Source organism: Solanum stenotomum, chromosome 7 (assembly GCF_019186545.1).
Source record: "Solanum stenotomum isolate F172 chromosome 7, ASM1918654v1, whole genome shotgun sequence".
Lineage (NCBI taxonomy): Eukaryota > Viridiplantae > Streptophyta > Magnoliopsida > Solanales > Solanaceae > Solanum > Solanum stenotomum.
This window is the reverse complement of record NC_064288.1, coordinates 7,018,434-7,038,033: the sequence shown is the minus strand read 5'-3', so window position 1 is coordinate 7,038,033 and position 19,600 is coordinate 7,018,434. Positions and strand designations below refer to the sequence as shown.

At 29.3% G+C, this 19,600-nt stretch overlaps 3 protein-coding genes across 3 annotated transcripts in view; 1 reads left to right on the top strand and 2 right to left on the bottom strand.

Moving 5' to 3' along the window:
• Nucleotides 1-2,733: 2,733 nt before the first annotated feature.
• On the bottom strand, nt 2,734-4,650 carry LOC125870518 (probable inactive patatin-like protein 9). Its single transcript, XM_049550968.1, has 2 exons — nt 3,494-4,650; nt 2,734-3,117 (listed from the first exon to the last, which is right to left on the bottom strand). The coding sequence occupies exons 1-2, from the start codon at nt 4,421-4,423 to the stop codon at nt 2,896-2,898; spliced, it is 1,152 nt and encodes a 383-aa protein (XP_049406925.1). The 5' UTR covers nt 4,424-4,650; the 3' UTR covers nt 2,734-2,895.
• The window catches only part of LOC125870523 (uncharacterized), a 225,067-nt gene continuing 208,240 nt past the window's right edge, over nt 2,774-19,600 (top strand). The window contains exon 1 of the mRNA XM_049550980.1: nt 2,774-2,778. The gene's annotated coding sequence lies outside the window, so the exon portion shown is untranslated. The remainder of the gene's footprint in view (nt 2,779-19,600) is intronic.
• On the bottom strand, nt 15,468-17,195 carry LOC125870528 (mavicyanin-like). Its single transcript, XM_049550985.1, has 2 exons — nt 17,024-17,195; nt 15,468-15,874 (listed from the first exon to the last, which is right to left on the bottom strand). The coding sequence occupies exons 1-2, from the start codon at nt 17,193-17,195 to the stop codon at nt 15,468-15,470; spliced, it is 579 nt and encodes a 192-aa protein (XP_049406942.1).

Here is a 19,600-nt window from a genome sequence, read left to right as displayed (position 1 = left end):
ATCACAAAAGAAATTGAGATGAAAAAAAAATTATTTTTATGTCATGTTCATGATTAAAATAATAAATAAACAGCTCAAAATTACTATTTCATTATAAATAAAATAATAAAGATTAATGGCAATTTTGAAATATTAAAATACAGTTTTAACTTTCGTATATTTGTTTCCAATTGAACTTTAATTATTTTTAAAAAAATTCTCTCCTGCCTACTTAATTAAAATATTTCTCTATAGAAATAAAAAATACTCGAACAAAAAACATTGTTATAAAGGATTTAAATGTATCATAGTTATTTTAAAATTTTCTCTCATTTAGTCCATCGAACGTCCCTAACTTTTGTACGTGTATTAATGGAAATGTGAATACAAGAAAATATAAATTAAAATTGTTCTCATCTTATAATGAGTAATTTGTTTGGGGTTCCCTCTCACTCCCAATTTCAGAATCGACGATGATGACGAAGAAAAAATAAAAAATTATGAAAGAAAACATTGGCATTTATTTTTTATTATTTTATTCTATAATGAAATATTTTTTTCGTTCAATTTTATTTGTCACACTTTGACTTGGCTTACCCATTAACAAAATAATTCTTAATATAAGTATTTTACCAAACTATCCCTATTAAATGATGTCTTGAAATGATTTGAATCTCAAATAAGTATTTAATGTTGAGGTGTTGTCTTTTCATGATTGTCAAAAATGACAAGTAAAAATGAAAATCTATTTTAGGAATAAGTAACAAGTAAAAGTGAACGAAGAGAGTAGTAATTTAAGGTATTTATTTATTATCTTAATTATGATCATGATACGATAATTTACTTTGTCGTGCCAATTTTATCTTTTTAATGATAAATTTAGTTGAGTGATTTTATTAATACAAAACAAAGTTCAATGACTTAATTAGATAAATTCACAAAGTTAAGTTACTTTTGAGATAATAACTCCAAGTTTTTGCCTCTTTAGTCTTATTAACAGTTTGCATAAATTGGGAATCGATGGGGGATTTCATTTTTTCTGCTGTTTTGATCGTCAATGGAGATATACTTATTTGGGGAAAACGAAGAAAAAAACCCCAAAAATCATTAGACTTTTTTTTTTGTCTCCAATATCGTGTGTTTATGGTGATGATACAAGTGTATCTTATAAAATAGGGAAAATGGTCAAAAATGTCCTTCGTTTGTAGTTTGGTTAAAAAAATGTCCTTACAATCAATATTTTGGTTCAAAAATTCCCTTAGAGTTACAAAATGGGTCAAAAATACCCTTTTTTGACGAAATATATTATTTTTTTCCTTTTTAAACACATATTCTTCCTAATTAAAATATTATTAAAGAGCCATATTCTTGTTTTCTTTCTTTTAAAATCACTTGAACAAATAAAAATGTAGGAAATAATTTTTTCTTCTTAATCTCATTTTATCAATTACAATAGAATAATTTAATGTGCCCTTTTCAACATATAATATATGTCATATATAAAATATCACAATATATCCATCATTAATTAAAATATATAACGATAAAAAATAATTATACAAAAATAAGAAATATTTTCAGTTTTTATTTTTTTCTGAATTGAAGTAAGATAAATATTTCCTAATTTTAAAAAAAAATTATTAGAAAAAAAGAATATGTTAAAAAGAAAATACATAATATATTTGTTTGGAAAATGAGCAATTTTGACCCATTAAATAACAATAAGGACATTTTTGGACCAAAGTATTGACGGCAAGAACATTTTTGGACCAAACTCTAAACAAAAGACATTTTTATTCTTTTCGTATAGTTTAAGGACATTTTTTACCATTTTCCATATAAAATATAGTGACATGCAAATGCTTTTGAATGATAGTGATTAGTGGGGGTGGTATTGTGATAATATAAGCGTATCTAACAATATACGATCGATACATACCCTAAAGAGAAGATTCTGTTGTCACTCAACAAACTCCCTGAAATAGTGACTCACAATTTTACTCAAAATTAGAAAAGGAAAAAGGATCAGAGACAGCCTGGAATATGATGGTTCAAATATTTCCACATCCTTTTTAATTTAGGGAAGTAAATAAAAGTATAGAGCAGGACCGTTTGGCATGATAGAATTAATAGCTATTTTTGGTACATTACAATTTATAGCTTCTGCAATTTTGATTGTATCCGTTACACCGCACTAATATTGTCTCAAGCAACTGCACCACATTTTTACTGCTGACCACCTACCGGCTCTCATTACAATTTTCCACCATTAATGCAAACTTTAAGTTAATAAAATGTAATCAATTATGTGGTACAATTTGATTTAACGTAAAATTATATATTTTCATTTTATTTATCTCATAATTTCATGGTCTCTATAAATATTTTCATTTTGAATTGTCTCTATTAATTTTTTTCTATATTACTCTTGTAATTCACTAAAATATACCAAAAATTTATTCAAGAGGTTATTTAGAAAAATTATCTTTTAATTTTTTTAATATACCAATAAAAAGAAAATGATCAACTAATATAAAATGGGAGAGTATAATGAAGTCCCAACTAACATTTTTTTCTTTACCAAGGTGTGGTAATTGTGCTCAATGTTCAAGTGAAACTCATTTAAAGAGGAATTTTAAAGCAATTAAAGAAGCTTCTCAGTAGCTCCCGCGTGACACCCATCAATAACAAGTTTAGCTTTCTCTTTACTCTATTTTAGTACTACTAGATTTCAGGCAATCAAACAGCCGAAAAAAACTCCAAATAACTCATTTTGATTTCAAAACATTTTTAAGATCTAAACATATATGGATTAATTAATTGGTACCACAAGTAGTAGTACTAGACAGTTAAAAGTCGTAAACTGACAAAAAGTATTACTAGTACAAAATGAACAGAATGACGAGGAGAATTGACTTAACGTCCGTTTCTTAGAGGACTAACGGCAACATCCTTGCATGGACTTGGCGGCACACTACTTCTTCCGGTAGCAACAAGGCGTTGCACCAAACCCCCGATTCTCTGTCCGTTAGTCTCCGTCAGTAACCGCTTACCGCCAAATGGCAATGACTCCACTCCTCTTTCTTCTAACGCCTCCTCAACTCCTCGTCCCACTCCTCCACTTGCATACCCGGTCGCCTGTCCATAATAACATGTCCCGTTATTAACGCTGACACACGTCAACCTTTTCAATCTCATTTTTCTCTCAAATACTAATCCCGAATTTGCGCACAATTATAAATGTAACTTTATAAGCAATCAAATTTATTTTATAAAAAATATCAAAGGGAAAGATAAATAAAGAAAATTTTTAAACATTAATCTTGAATTTTGAACCATAAGATGTGAAATAGAGAGTAATATTTTGAAGTGAATTGGGACCGACAATTTCGAGAGTACCAGATTTCCCATTTTAATATATGGAAAAAAGTTACAAATTCTAATATACTTCAGTTTAGAAAGAATTTTTAATTTTTATCTGAATTAATTTAGATTCAAAGAGAAATTGGAATACCTGAACTCTAACGTAATCATTGGGGTTCCAGCAGAAGGCGTTTCCGAGCATTTGGTCAACGGTTTCAGAAACGCCGTCAAAGACAATTCCGACGACGGATAATGGAGAGCAGTAGCCATCATTTCTCATTTTCAAGTTTGTCGTTGAGTTTAACGGACCGTTACCTAGAGAGAGAACCAATAGGTCATCGACGCCGGTGACGGCAGGAAAATCTCGTTTGTTGTGCAAAACGTGAGTGACGGCTGCAGCAGCGGGATTGTTCATGACGAGACCGCCGTCAACGGCGAGGCAAGAGGTTTTTCCGTCAATGGACTCGAGATTAAACGGCTTGAACATGGACGGATTTGCTGACGTGGCACGGCATACTTTCCATAGATCAAAATCGTAACTGAAGGACTCGATAGCATCAGCTCTGGAGAAGACGAAAGGCGCAGAACTGTTGAGGTCAAAGCACGGTACAAGTAGAGGCTTACACGTGTCCCTCAATGTTAACGCTTTGCCGTCTTCTCTTCTAAACACTTCCTTCAACACCTTCTCCATACTCTTCCCTGAAAACCTCTTCTTACGACGGAGAACACCGACTTTCTTAGCCTTAAAAAGCCTCGACTGATTTTCCTTCACAAACTTCACGGCATCCTTCGCCGTGAACAACGGACGGCCGTCGCCTCCATCAACAACAAGCATTGCAGCGTAGATAGCACCTATACCAGTACCAACAACAATGTCGAAGAAATCAGAAATTCTAACGTGAGGATCACCAGTTTTAGCACAGATCTGGTTTTCGAGATGTATCAATGCAGCACCGGCAACAATGCCGGTAGTTCCACCACCATCAATACTGAGAACACGAGTTTTCTTCCCTTCGTAGTGATACAACCATTTCTGCTCCAGCTTTGAGAAGATTTCCAGCGATATCTTACTGAAGTCCATCACTGAACAAACAGCAAAAGAAGCAAATCAGATCGATGCTGGAAACTCTTCAGAGTGATGGAAAAACGTGAAAGAGGAAAAAGCTCACGATATTCTGCGGAGAGGCATTAATGGTGATGAGAAATTGCTGTGAGTATTCCTTTTTTTAATTTTGTTAATTTGTTGTGACTGACAGAAATATAATTTGTGCAGTATGCTCTCCGCACAGTCTGCCAAAAACAGAGAGAGAGAGAGTGATGCAGAGTTAAAACAATGGGAAAGGACACACCAAAAAGATAGTTGGTTATACGTTATATATAACCAAGTTTAGCACTTTCAAGTTTTTTCTACTGCTTACACGTTTGCTTTGACTCATAGTGCTAGTTGTTTTTCTCTTTTCTTTTTTTCCTTCTTTATTCATATTTGGGTGTTACATTATTTTTACTGGTAAAGTTATTGTCACCTGTTCAACAAGTTACGAATTCAAATGTTAGAAATAGTCTTTAATAGAAATGTAAGATAAAATTATATATAATAAGTTTTTGTGATTGGGTCTGTTTTGAGATCCTGTATAATAGTGCATCGAATTATTTTACTTGTTACTCTTTTTGTTCCTAATTACTTGTCCACTTTTTCTTTTTTTAGTTATCCCTAATTACTTATTCATTTTGACAAATCAAGAAAGGACAATTTTTTTACCTATTATACCCTCATTTAATTACATTGAAAAATATATAATTTTAAAAAAAAAATAAATTTTTAATTCATTTACTTCATAATTAATAGCGGTAAAATAATAAATTTACTATGTCAATTATTATTTTCTTAATAAGTATGGACAAATAATTAGGGACACAAGAGAATACTTATTTACTTATTTTGAGTAGTTTCTATAGTAATTTTTAATATTGAACAATAGTCAGGCTGAGAAAGGGAAAATAAAGATGATTCGATCTATAGGTCTTTTTTGAGTAGTACTATTTAAATAATTAATGTATCTTTATTTTATTTTATAATTATTAAGGGGAGAGTTGAAAATTTGAGTTAATGGGTTTGCCCTTTGTATTTTTGTTGATTAAAAAAAGAATAAAGGTCACGTGTTTCCGCGGAGGATGCACGTCCAAAAGACGTGCTTTCATCGGATTCCGGGGTAGTGACAGTCTTTTCATTTGTTTACTACTATTTCTATTTTGTTTCTGTATTGTTTATTTGTTTGACCTTTATATGCTTTTTTTTTTTTTCTCCCTAGCTACTATTAGTACAATTAAATACGTACTCAGTAAGTTTTATTGAACGGTGAAAAAGAAGTTAAAATGAATTACATATGTGATTAGCTTGTTCAATATGGTTTTCCTTACCAAGAAAGATGTATGATTGCGGTAGAATGGCTGGTAAACACTTTTTCATTCTTAATTATAATTATCAGTTTATCAAGTTTGAGTATTTTCAATTATTGAGTCGTCATTGTTAATGTGAGACTTTTCGACACATTATGAATTCTGCTTAGTAGGGACCTAAACACAGGAATTTCTTTTCTCAGAGTCAGACCAAGCCTTATGACGAACTGAATTTAAACTCAATGAGTAATGAATCGAAAAAAAGTTATTAATTTTTTGATTATTTTTAACTATAAAATTAAGATTTGTGCAAACAGACAGAATACTGTTAATTTTGATATAAAACGTACATAAAACCATATAGTAAAGAAAAAGAGCTCAAATAATGACAATATACCAATTAGCATATATTTGAGGCAGAGAATAGCTAGCAGTGACTAAAAAAATGTACTAATTGCGAAAGTTATTACATTAGAAACTACTTCAACAATTGATCAGAAAATCTTTCACATCATATTGATACATAGGTGTGTAAATGAGAATATCCTTTTAACAACACACAACAAGATCATAATTATCTCATTGAACTATTTCAGCATTTGGACTGCCTAATAATTAATTAGAATTGTTATTATTTTTTTTATTAAAAAACTAATTGTTATTAGTTATGTATACTTAAAAGAGTAAAAGAGACAAAAGCGATAAGTTATTTTTTAATAAAGCGCGTTAATGAGCTTTGTTTAGACCAGATTATCCTAACAAGGACGTGCGTGCCAATAAACAAAACGAGAATTGTCTGCCTTGCTTCTTGCTCTCAAATTCTTAATTTTTTTCTTCTCAAACATACTTTCACATTTCATTTTTCTACTGTGTTTTGATATATCATTTTCTCATGTTTGAGTGATTTATCAGAATAAATATCTAGGTAAGAAATTATTTTCCTAGAAAATATTATCTATTCTCTAACTATAAATAAAAGATATTTTCTAGAAAATTACTTTTATTGATCAATCAAACACTAGAAAATATTTCAAGCATTAGAAAATAAGTTAGAAACCAACTAGTTTTCTAACATATTCCATGAAAAATATTTTTCCTCCGTACCAAACACTAATTTAATTAATTTTCAAAGTAAAATAAGATCATAATAATTTAATATTTTGAAAAGTAACAAAAAATTCTATAAATTGCAAATTTCCATGTAGTTTAATTCTTGAAAAGCAAATTAATTATATAACTCACTACTAAATTAATTATATAACTAACTACTAGTATTTCAATGAAAATTCATTTTTCACCATGGATTATCTCAGTGACCTGATTCGATATGAATAGGGTCAGAAAATCATGTCTTACAAGACAATTTTGTGATGGGAAAAATCTTTGTTTTTAGTAGTGAGTAGTAGTGAGTATTTGGGGACGGAAAGAGTAGATTTTTGTTACTTGTTACTATAGTAACAATCTCCTTTATCCCAAGCAATTATATTTGTCATTACTTTGGGAATGGTAACTAAAAACAGTATAGAATAATTTTTATGTACGTAAAATCTTATACCATTTATCTTCCTTTACAATATATATAAAAATTTATTGATCCGATTAATTCAAACTTTAGGCCGATTACAGCGTCAATCAATCATAGGTAGTACTCAGAAGTCATTGCAAGTTTCACAAAATCAGAAGCCTATAGTCTCGTAAAATTTGGTCAAGTAATGCTATTTTCACTGCTACAAGTTGAAATATTAGTGGCTGTTATGGCACCTATACCTTGTTTGGTACCTCATTTCCCTTGTGAATAACTATCTTTGATGGAAAAAGTCTTTGAAGTCAATGATATGGTTGTGGTTCGATGATTGGCATCCCTCCAGGCCTCTATTTTAATCAAATCTCTCGTATTTGAGTCTCTAGGAATGAAATTTTTTGTATTGAGAGTGTCGTCAGAAGAAATGTATTCTTTAATATGTAAATTTTGATTTAATCAGATTTTAATATGAATATCGGACTACGAATGAGGAAAATAATTAAAGAGAGACTTTGAAGTCTAGCAAAAGTTAGGTAATTGCTGATGTTTATCATACATTGTTAGGTAATGTTACGTCTTTAATTCATGCGTGCTATAATTAGTAGGAAAGCTTTTAGTTTTCAATTGTAATGGTGATCACTAGTCATCATGTAACTAATTAACAATTAAGAGTATATGAAAGCTATCTCATTGATCTTAGACATCACTAATTGCGTGTGACCAAATTTTACTAAGACGAAGACATATAGGGGACTAAATAATTACATTATTTTTTGTTGTTTCTTCACAATCAAGTATGTTTATAAAACAATTAGTCACTTTCATTTTTTAAATGATTACTTTTTACTCCGAAAATTATGGTTTATATTTTATAAAGATTCCTAAGATTAGACAAAGTTTCACGATGTAAATTGGATAAAAGACAGTACGCAAACTTTATTTAGAGTTTTGCTTAACTACTTATTAACCATCATTTAACTTTTTACTTTAATTGCGTAACGAATCCTCAAATTTCCTAAAGCAAATGCAAGTTTTAGACGCCATAAAATTGGCATTTATCAGTAGTAGAAAAGGATTTAATTAACATAACCAGAAATACTAAAAAGTTTCCAAAGTTTAATAGTGATATATAGAGCCATCTAAATGGCCTTAGTCTATGGGGCCGGTCCAATCCAATCCATAACTATAGGAGTACTAGGTCTAAAATGGTCCCTTAACTATACACTTAACGGATTTAATCCTTTAACTATTCAAAAACTTATCAGCTCTGGTCCATTAACTATACACTTACCGGTTTTAGTCCCTTAACTATAAACTTACCGATTTTAGTCCTTTAAATATTCAAAAACTTATCAAATTTGGTCTTTGTCCATTTTTTAAATACAAATAGCTTAGGTTTATATTAACGAAAATCTTCGTGAAATTAAATCTTTAACCCATTTTTTTAAGTTGTTTCTCTATTCCCGCTCTTTTTTTCAAACTACTCTTATGAAAAGAACAATAACGTCAACGATTCAAAATAAAATTAATGAGAAAAGAAGATATAATTCCTAATTTTATTCAATGAGGATAAAATTAAGCATATAATTGTTGTTAATGATTTGAATCCGCACATGAATATGCTAATCAGTGAGGATTTTATTTTATTTACTCAAATTTCTTTACGTAAAATAAAATGAATAGAATAATAAAATTGATCTATTTAAAAAAATTAAAAGAAATTATAAATCTATCATTTTATAAATTTCAATTTATGAAAAATTAAACAAATTTCGTTCAATGAAGTCGTTGGAGTACAAACTTTGGATTTAACGGGTAATAATTTTTTTTCCTTTTTATAATAAAGTTTAGCATATTCAAGTCATTAGTAGCAATAATATGCTTCATTTTATCCTCCGTTGAATAAAATTATGACTTATATTTTCTTTCCTCGTGAATTTTATTTTAAATCGTTGAGGTTAAGGTTCTTTGCATCATGCTAATTTGAAGAAAAAGTAACGGAGAGAGAGAAACAATAGAAAAAATTGCTAAAGGATTTAATTTCTCGAGACATGGTTTCCGTTAATATAAACCTAAGCAATTTTGTATTTAAAAAATGGACAAAGACCAAACCTGATAAGTTTTTGAATACTTATAGGACTAAAATCGGTAAGTTTATAGTTAAGGGACTAAAACCAGTAAGTGTATAGTTAAGAGACCAAAGCTGATAAGTTTTTGAATAGTTAAAGGACTAAATCCGTTAAGTGTATAGTTAAGGGATCATTTTAGACCTACTCCTATAGTTAAGGGACTATTTATGTCATTTTCTCTAAGATTTTTTAAGCCCATTTAAAACTAAAATTTATAAGCCCGATCCTTATAAGCTATTGGCCCTTGAGACTTGATTGGGGTCGGCCCATGGGCCAAAACATTTATTTAAGAACAACTTACAAATCCTCATATATGAGCTTATTACTTAAATGCACACTATGTTGTAATATTACGAATCTTACAAGATTTTGACACGTCCAGATATATGTATCTCGGGATACATGGACTTAAAATTAGGTTAATTTGTTCTAGATACACTCTATACACTTGGATTTGCATGTATCTAGGATACAAGACAAGTCATGTGCCCTCGCATCCCTCCCATTTCGCTTGCCCCTCTCTTATCTCGCTCGCGTATCTATGATGCGTCACACCAGATACATGCATCTCGCGTATCGAGTATCCTAGATACATGTTAATCACACTAGATTCTTTGCTAGTGTTTATTGAAACAACACCATTGTTTGCCATATTTGATTTGAAAATCTTCTCATTTTCTTAATGTTATAGAACTTCAAGCTTGAAAAGAAAAAAAATGAAAAATTGAGCCCTTCTAGGGTCGGATTGGATTGAGCATTTTCAGGCCCTTCCAAATGAAGGTCCGGCCCTCCCTACCCTATCAAATTCCTTGGCCCACGAGGGACTGAGTTGGCCATTTTTGACAACTCTAGTGATATATATTGGTTGGCAAAAACTTACATATACCCGATTAATTTTTAGGAATTTTTATAAACTTTTTAAAATCAAATAAAGAACGTAACAATCAAGTGATAAAACTATGGTGAGAGTATCTAGGAATTAACCATGGTTAAGTTAATAAATGTATGCAAAAATAATTGTGTCCTTCATTCATTAATTTGATACTCCTAATATCAATTGTGAATGTTTAAGAATATAATTTTAAAGGGGAATTTTAAAAAATTACTATAGTTTGGACTTAATTAGAGATCTATAGTTGTAGTTTTACTTAATTACGAATTATAGCTACATGATAGGGAGAGAGAGGCGAGCGAGACTAAGAGAGGGAGGAGAGAGGCGAGTGAGATATGGGGAGAGAGGAGAGAGGTTTGAATACTTATTGTATTCGTTGAATCACAAATACAATTGATACAACTGATTTGTATCAAAATGAATACAATTATATTAAAAACTATTGTATTTAGCTACATTGCGAGCCAGATCGAGAGAGGGAGGAGAGAGTATGAATACATGTTGTATTTGTTGTATCACGAATACAATTGATACATAATACAAATACGATTGATTCATAATACAAATATAATTGTCTGAATACAATTGATTTGTATCCTATATAAAATATAATTGCAATTATATTAACGAACACAATTTGTATCAACGAACACAATTGGGAGAATACAAATTGTTGTATTACAATTGATATAAAATACGTATTCAATTGATGCATAATACAAAATACAATTGATATAGATTACAAATACATCTGATACGTAATACAAAATACAGGTGTCATATTATGTTGAATGTTTTTTACGCTATAGTTATTTGGGCTGGAGAGAGAGGAGAGAGACGGCGAGATAGAGGGCAGTGGGAGGAGAGAGATTTTTTTATACAATACTAAATATAGCTACAAATTATAATATTTTAAATTATAGTAATCAATATAGATACAAATCACATATTTACTTTAATGTAATTTTTTTGCTTAAAAGTAAGGTTTATTTGGGATACTAGATGACTTGGGCCGTGCATAGCAGAGGCATTTGCCTAATACTATAATTTTTTTAAAGTAAGGTTTATTTGGGATATTATATAACTTTTTTTAATTGACAGATCGTACTTAGTGGATGGACAATACTAAAGTTAAACCTAGCCACAGCTAGACAAGATTTAGAGAAGATTAGACCTAGCTAAATTAAATTTCGTTAAATTCTTGTGTTATTTTTCTTTTTATTTTTTATTTTTATTTTTATTTTGCAACATCCTAGTTCTTTGTACCACACAGCTAGACAAGATTTAGAGAATATTTACCTTAAATTGATTAGTAGTTGTATAGTTCAACTACATAAGGTCTTTTTTTTTTTCTTTTTAGAAGTCTCTATTTTACTTATTTCTGAATATATTTTTTTAGCAGCACTACTATATATTAATAAATTATATACAACCAAATTAAAACCGAAATACGTTTCTTTACTTCGTGTCTAGGCTGATGGATTTTTCAAGAGGAAAAGAAAAATACGTCTACAACAATAAGTGTAGAGAAGCGTATGTGATGAAACTTTTAATAGAAAGTGCTTCGAATATTATTTTATTGAACGAAACCTTCCCCGATTCATTTGATTGTAGGTTATTTTATCGTGTGATTGTGAGCGATGAGAGTGGAAGAGTGTTCAGCACGCAGTGGAGAAAAGGAAAGCCAACGCCAAAGTGGAATGAGGAGATAGAGATACATTTTAATAGTAATCCTATTGGCCAGAACTTGAAGTTGATGATTGTTTGTGAAAATTGCTATAACGATCCAGGAACTTCTATGGGTCAAGTAGTGAAAGGGAGGGCTACAATTCCAATTCCAATAAATTTGGGCAAGGTGAAAGTTCGAAAAGTTGATTTAGTGAAACTTGTTGGCGTTGAAAAGAAGGTGGATGCAACTATTAGCTTTAAAACTTTGCTCACTACACGACTTATTACTTCTGCATAAATTCAGATTTTTTTTTTCCATCTTGATTAGTGTTAATTAGCACTTATTAGTGATTTTTTAAAGTAAAAGTTAGGGTTTAGGATTAAGTTTTACAAGTTTTTTTCATACACTTCCGTTGTCTTAATTATTAATTGGATTGTTTAACTATGATTTAAAAAAAAATTGTGACATATTTTTGCACGTTTCATTAATTGGATTTCATGTCGACCATAACTTAATTCTACTCTGAGGAAAAATTAAATTTACATAATTTAATTCTACTTTGAGCAAATTTAATTTACCACTGACAAATTGGATAACTAGAATAACATTTGTAATGGATATTAAATCAAATTTATCGGTCCTATTATTGAGGAATATAAATACAAAAAATAAACACAAGAAACCCATTCACCGATCAATTGCCAAGTATCTCGAAAGAACAATGTCAAATGGTCTCTCCCAACTGACTATTATTCATATTAGGAAGCAAAGGATAAATTAGCTTAATTTCACATAGAGAAACTAAATAATTAGATATATTTTACTATGATATATATATATATATATATTATTATTATTATTATTACTTATACTTTCAAAATATTAAGTATCCTATTACTAATTAAGAGTTTTCTACTCATATATTGAGGCAGATACACTTAGATACATATATTTTTTCTACCAAATACACTGAAATAAGAAGAGAGGCGAGCGAAATGGGAAGGGAGGCGAGTAAGATTTTGTTATGTATCTCATATTCATGCGGATCACACTAGATACACACTAGGTACATATATGTATTTGGTGTGTTTCACATGTATATGAGATGTCAAATACATAGGAGAGTAGTGAGCTAAGACATGAGAAAGGCGAGCGAGATTTATTATGTATCCCAAATACATGCAAATCCACTTGGATACAATGTACTTAAAACAAATTACACCTAATTTTGACCTCATGTATCCCCAAATACATGTATCTGTAAGTATATGGACGCATTAAAATATGTTAATATTACGTAATATTACAAATTACAGTATATCTAAGTAATAAACTCCTAAACTAATGAGATTTATGTAAGTTTTTCATTTCACATTAAGGGCATATCTGGACTTGGGCTTCTTATAGAGCTGGACTTGGGCTCATTAGATTGGGCCAAAAAGTGAAACTTTGCTTCATTTGTTTGGAAATTGTCCGACTAATAACTCACACTGTTTGTCAAAACTTATGATCATATCATAAATATGAATAATTAAACGGGATTATATCTACCATAAATATTTGTTAAAATTCATGATCATATCATAAATATGAATAACACTATGGACTATGGTAGGCAACCAATCTCTTGAATTTTCATACATAAGCAATCTACCAAGATCAGCCATGACATTCTTGAAAATGAGACAAGGCGTCTGCTCATTTCGAAGAATCGAAACGTAGTGCTTAATCAGAGAATGTGGCGAAACAAACAACAACATTCTATCATAAAAAATCACTTTGTTCTCCAATGCTATTGAACAAACCATACTCTTCTTTCCAGTATGATTGTTATCGAGAATTAAATTAGAAAATTTTAACAAGAATTATCATGAATTAATTTTAAATAAATATCAATACAACTTTTAAATACACTGAATTGTGGAGTTAATGTGGATTGAAATAATATATGGGCAGGTCAAACTTGGGTTAGTTGAATAGGTCATATATATGTGATTCTTACGTAACTGTACCGATAACAACAACAACAAAAAAAATTCAACAAAATGTTCATATGCAAATGTACTGTATCAATATTATTTATGATGTATAATTATGTATCACATATGTATACATCTACATAATATATTTATACATTGCAAACTGTTTTTTTTTCTTTCAATTTTGACAAACTCAATTCTCCTCAAAGCAATCCGAAAGTTTTAGCTATGAGCTTTCAAATCTTTTGATTTATTATTCGCTCGAAGTGATTCACGTTTGTTGTATATTGAATTTTAAAATCAAGCTTTGAAGAAGCTTTGACGGATGAACATGGAGTCTTTTAATCTCAACCAACTTAAATCTTCTCTAAACAATTCCAAAATTTATATATGAGCTCCTATCAATATTTCGAATCTATTGAGATTTTATTCACTCGAAATGATTCATCAAAGTTTAAACCCGAATAAACCTTTTTCCTCAATTAGTTAGTGTCCACAGTAGCAGTACTTTTTACTTCATACAAATTTACAAACAATTTTCAACTCAGAGAAGATTAAAGCAGAATGATATCCACTTGAAATTAAAGAATAAATCAACTTGAATCATAAAATTTGATAGACAGAAGAATTAAGCCAATGACGATTTTAAATAATAAGTGATAATTGAGTTGTTTTTGGTAAGAAATTTTGACTCAATATACATTTTATTGAAGTTTTCCTCCTATTTTTCATGGGGTAAATCTTCAAGGAAAATTCACACCCTATTACTAAATAAGAACCTACATTAACAAACATAGACCATCATCAATATTATTTCCAATTGAAATAGCCCAGTATCCCACAAAAACGAACAATAAACATATAATTATAAAGAGAAAATTTCGAAAATAGCAAACATATTAGACATAGTAAGGCTCTACAGCTACAATTTCGATAATTGCACTCCATATTTCCGTTTGCTATGGAGGTTGCTGTTTGTATATTTCTGTCCATTTGTATATTTCGCTTGGTAAGTATATACCAATTCTATATTTATACATTTAGGAATTTTTCAGAACTTCATTTGTATATTTCGCTTTCTAATATACAATTAGGGTAATTATTATGAATTTTTCATAAATCATATACAAATTAGCTAGGGTAAGCATATACAAAATTATGGCTTTATACAATCAGAAACCGAATTATACATATTCTAAATTTATACAAATCAAGCAAATAACAAGAATTGAAAAAACTTTAACCGCAAATTATAATTTTCTTAAATCGTAGGTATCTAATATAGACTAAATGTTTGTTATTTTGCATAATTTTCCCTTATAAATATGACTAAGAATTACGTATCGAAAATTCAAATCCAATTGCTAAATAAGAACCGATATTACCAAACATAGACAATCATTAATATATTATTTCAAATTGAAATAGCCTAGTATCCCACAAAAAGGAGCAATAAATGTCGATATAAAATCATAACATGCCTACTTAAAATCGAAAAAATAAAACCGTCTTTAAAGAGTAAATATTAGGAAAATAATTAAACGATAGCAACTACAACTATTAGAAGCATGGACAACCAAAGTTTGATCGAAAACAACATCTCTGAGGATCCACTTGGTGATGGTGCAGGTGCTTGTGTTGATGACGGAGTAATTGGCTCCGTAGGAGGAGGAGAGGAAGATGATGAAGGTGCTCGTGGTGGTGTTGGTGACGGAGAAGGAGAAGGTGATGATTTTGTGGGCCTCGGAACCCGAATGTCAACTCTCTGGCCATTTTGACAATGGCCAGGGAAGCTGCTAATGAAGTAGAAATGGCCTGGCCTTTTTATCACAAATGTGTCATTTCCAGTGTTGAATGTGGCATAAGTTGTTGTGGCATTGCATGTGTTGAAGTTTTTGTGTGTAACTCGTACCACGTTGTCCATGTGCTGCTTGTATTCAAACACTGTACAAAATAATAATTAAGGCTATACATCAACATCAAAAAAAAATATCGCAATTAGTAACATCAGTGACGTAGCCACATACAATCACCAGGCTCAAATATATACCTTAAGGGTTTCAATTTTATGCATCAATGATGTAATGAATAATTACGCCGTCATAGGTAGATTTAATTTCTTTATTATAAGAGCTATTAATTTGTAATCTTCTAAATTAAATTGTGTTATTAGTACATATTAGTTAAATCATTCTTTTAGAAACAATATTATTTAAGGTTTATAGGGAAAATCCAGAAATGAACTCATAGAGGAATATTTTCCTTTGGAAAAAGCTTATGTTATAACGAAATAGGCGAAAGTTTAGCACTAGAGTAATAAATAAGATTCTATTTTCTTCTTTGATAAATTATGATTAATTACTGATATTTTAACAATAATTTTTCATATAAAATACCACAATATATCGTTTTAAAAAGTAAATAAAAAATAATACATTGTCAAAAGTTAAAACAGATCTTAATAATAACATTAGTTTAGTAAATTTGCTTAGGATAGACTCTGAATAGAATTGTTCCATCATTTACTAGGAATTTCAAGTTCAAGAGAATAGAAAAAATTATAGTATCAAGTGTTTGCCTAATGGATTTTACACAACGTGAATCTGAATTAATTAGTGTGAACAAATATCATACACCAAATGAAAACACAAAAAAATCAAACACATAAACACTTCACAAAGACCGTTTATTGAATTTTATGTGGGCCTATTTTGCTTTTGCATTCAAGGTTTTATAAGTGGGACGGGAAAAAAAATAGATCTACCTATGTCTTAATTATTTTTTCTTTGTTCTCAATCTTTTTGGGTGAAAAAAATAAACATATCAACCATTACTATTAACTCTTATATCCTAAACAAATAAAAAAAGATATAAACATTTTTAAGGCAAATATATATAGATCCTAAATCCAATTATTTTTTTAATTTCAAATACTTTTATCTACAATTCGTTCTAGTCTAGTCTCCCACGAACCCAAACGCTTAAAAAGATACCATACTTGAATTCACGATCAAATTTAAATTATTTGACTTTTAAAATTTAAATATGCCACATAAATTGAAACAGATGGAGTATACAGATACAACTACTTACCAATGGAATCTCCAACATGAAAATTTTTATTGGAAGACCAAGATTTGTAGTCAATGTGACCATTGTGTGTCCATCCAGTAGAATCACCAACCTTATACACTTCACCCATTGATACACCACAAAATACAAAAATCATCAAGAATAAAAACATGGTTAACTTTGAAAGAATCATAGCTAATTAGTGGGAAAAAAAATATTGGGAGGCACAAATATAATAAAAATAATTTTCGAATGGTAAGTGAATGAGGGTGTCTAGTAGCTGTATATAACAATCAGTTTTATTGTTTATTTTTGGAAAAAAAACATATTTTATTAGAATTTTCCATTTTATGCAGGTGTGATTTATGGTAGCTCAATTAATTTTTATTTAATCCATGATTTTCTTTCCTTATTTTCCCCTTCTAAAGTTAATATCACATATAATATATTACTGGTTACATCTGTCATTTCAACCGGCAATAAAATTTGGGACATCAATTTTGAGTTTTGACTTTTGTTTATGAAATCTACACAAATTTTAATTTTAATTTCAAATTTTAATTTTTCAAAGTAAGATTTCAAACTTCAAATTGTGATTTTAAAGTTATTTAAAATATAAAACTTGATTCATAAGTGAAAAAAAAATTTCATCATTTTAAATTATAATTTAAAGTGTCCTATTTTTGATGCCTCCTTCAAGTAATACCCCGTCATAATTAAAATATAATAATTCACAAATACCCCGTATGAAGAAGTTTTAAGGCAAAAGTATATGTTTTTGCTTTTTTGCTTCTTCTGCTCTTGCATTTAGCGTCTGCTTGGCATTACTTCCAAAAATTGTTTATTTTCATAAGCACTTTATTAAATTAATTTTTTTGAAAAATGGTTTTGAAAAAAATAATTTGTGTTTGGCTAATTCATTTAAAAAGTGTTTTTATACGCAAATTGTGTTTGACTAATCTTTTTTAAAAGGGAAAAATGTCTGAAATATATCCGAACTTTGACCGAAATTCTTGTAATAATACCGAACTTTGGAAAGGACCTTTTACCCACCTGCACTATTTAATAGTGTATTTTAAAGATATATATGTGCCCACGTGGACACATTACTATTTACAATGATGCAATATTTATTATGTCCACGTGGACACATATAATTTTAAAATACACCATTAAATAGTGCAAGAGGATAAAAGGTCCATAAAGTTTGGTATCGTAACAGCAATTTCTGCCAAAGTTGAAGTATTTTTCAGACCCTTTTCCCTTTTTAAAAAGCAGTATTTTTGAGAGTCAAATTACGATAAAGGACAAGTATGAATGTACTTTTAATATTAAAATTATTTTATGGAGACAAACTAGTTTAAACATCTATTACAAAAAAATTTAATTAAATTTTTATTTTTATTTTTATTAAATTAAAATATTCATATTCAAATTTTCAATCAATATTACACATTTTTTTCCGGAGGGTTGAAATCTTTAATTGTTATTTTTTTTCTTTTTTTCTAATCTTGCAAAATTATTGTTGTTACCTTTATTTCTAATTCTACAAATAATAAATAAAATAATAATACATAAACGTAAAATAAAATATAAATTTATTATATTAAAAAATAAAATAAAATTATTAAATGAAATTAACCAAACATATGAAATATGTTAATAAATTAATAAGATATATATATATATATATATATAGAGAGAGAGAGAGAGAGAGAGAGAGAAATATTTTAGTCTTGAAAAAAAATAATTTTCTGCTTCTATCTTCCCAACAACAGCAAAACTGCTTCGGCTTCCATTTAAAAGTAGCTTTACAAGTTTGCCAAACACCTAATTTTTCAAAACAAATATTGTTGTCAAAATAAGTGTTTCTCGGCTCCCACCAGCAATGTCAAACAGACTCTTAGACACACAAAGTTTGAAATTTTAGTCATTAATATGTGTTCCAATCATTTTATATATCAGACGGTATGAATATAATTTATTAATTTACTTTGGATTATCAGTTAACTTGTTAAGAATATTATTATTAGATTATCTATTTTAAATTGAAAGCTCTAAATAATATTATTATTAGTTGATTATATATCTAGTCAAATATTATCACATGAAATGAGAGGTAGGAAATAAAATTTAGTTACTCATACCAGCATATAAATAATTTATTCAATATTATTGTATTTTAACTTGTATAACTAGTTATTTGCCTTATTTCCCAAGCTATTAGTTCTTTTTTTATTTTATTTGAGACGATTACTTATAATTATTTGTATAACTTACCTAAATCCCATAGTGTAAAGACCTAAATTACATTGTATCTCTACTCCTTTTCAATTTACAAAAATTCCTCAAAATCAGTGTTATCCGGATACATAGCAAACAAATCGGATACATTAATTCCAATACATTAAAAGAAATTCAGTTACACTTTTAAAGGAAAGGTAATCAATTTTGAATGTGAGTTCCCCAAATCACGCTAATCAATTTATTGTTAATCTTTCTCAAATGGTAACTGCTTCAATTAATTCAAAATTCAAATTTTCTTCTCTCAATTCTCTTCCAAATCCTCCTAGCTTCAAACAATTCAATCAGAAGCAA

Bases quoted from the DNA above. Each gene is read 5' to 3' on its own strand.
- LOC125870518 (XM_049550968.1), bottom strand. From the start codon at position 4,423: ATGGACTTCAGTAAGATATCGCTGGAAATCTTCTCAAAGCTGGAGCAG. The intron at 3,118-3,493 runs GTATTCCAATTT...TATTATGGACAG, and splicing joins ATGATTACGTTAGAGTTCAG to GCGACCGGGTATGCAAGTGG.
- LOC125870528 (XM_049550985.1), bottom strand. From the start codon at position 17,195: ATGATTCTTTCAAAGTTAACCATGTTTTTATTCTTGATGATTTTTGTA. The intron at 15,875-17,023 runs GTAAGTAGTTGT...TATTTTGTACAG, and splicing joins TCATGTTGGAGATTCCATTG to TGTTTGAATACAAGCAGCAC.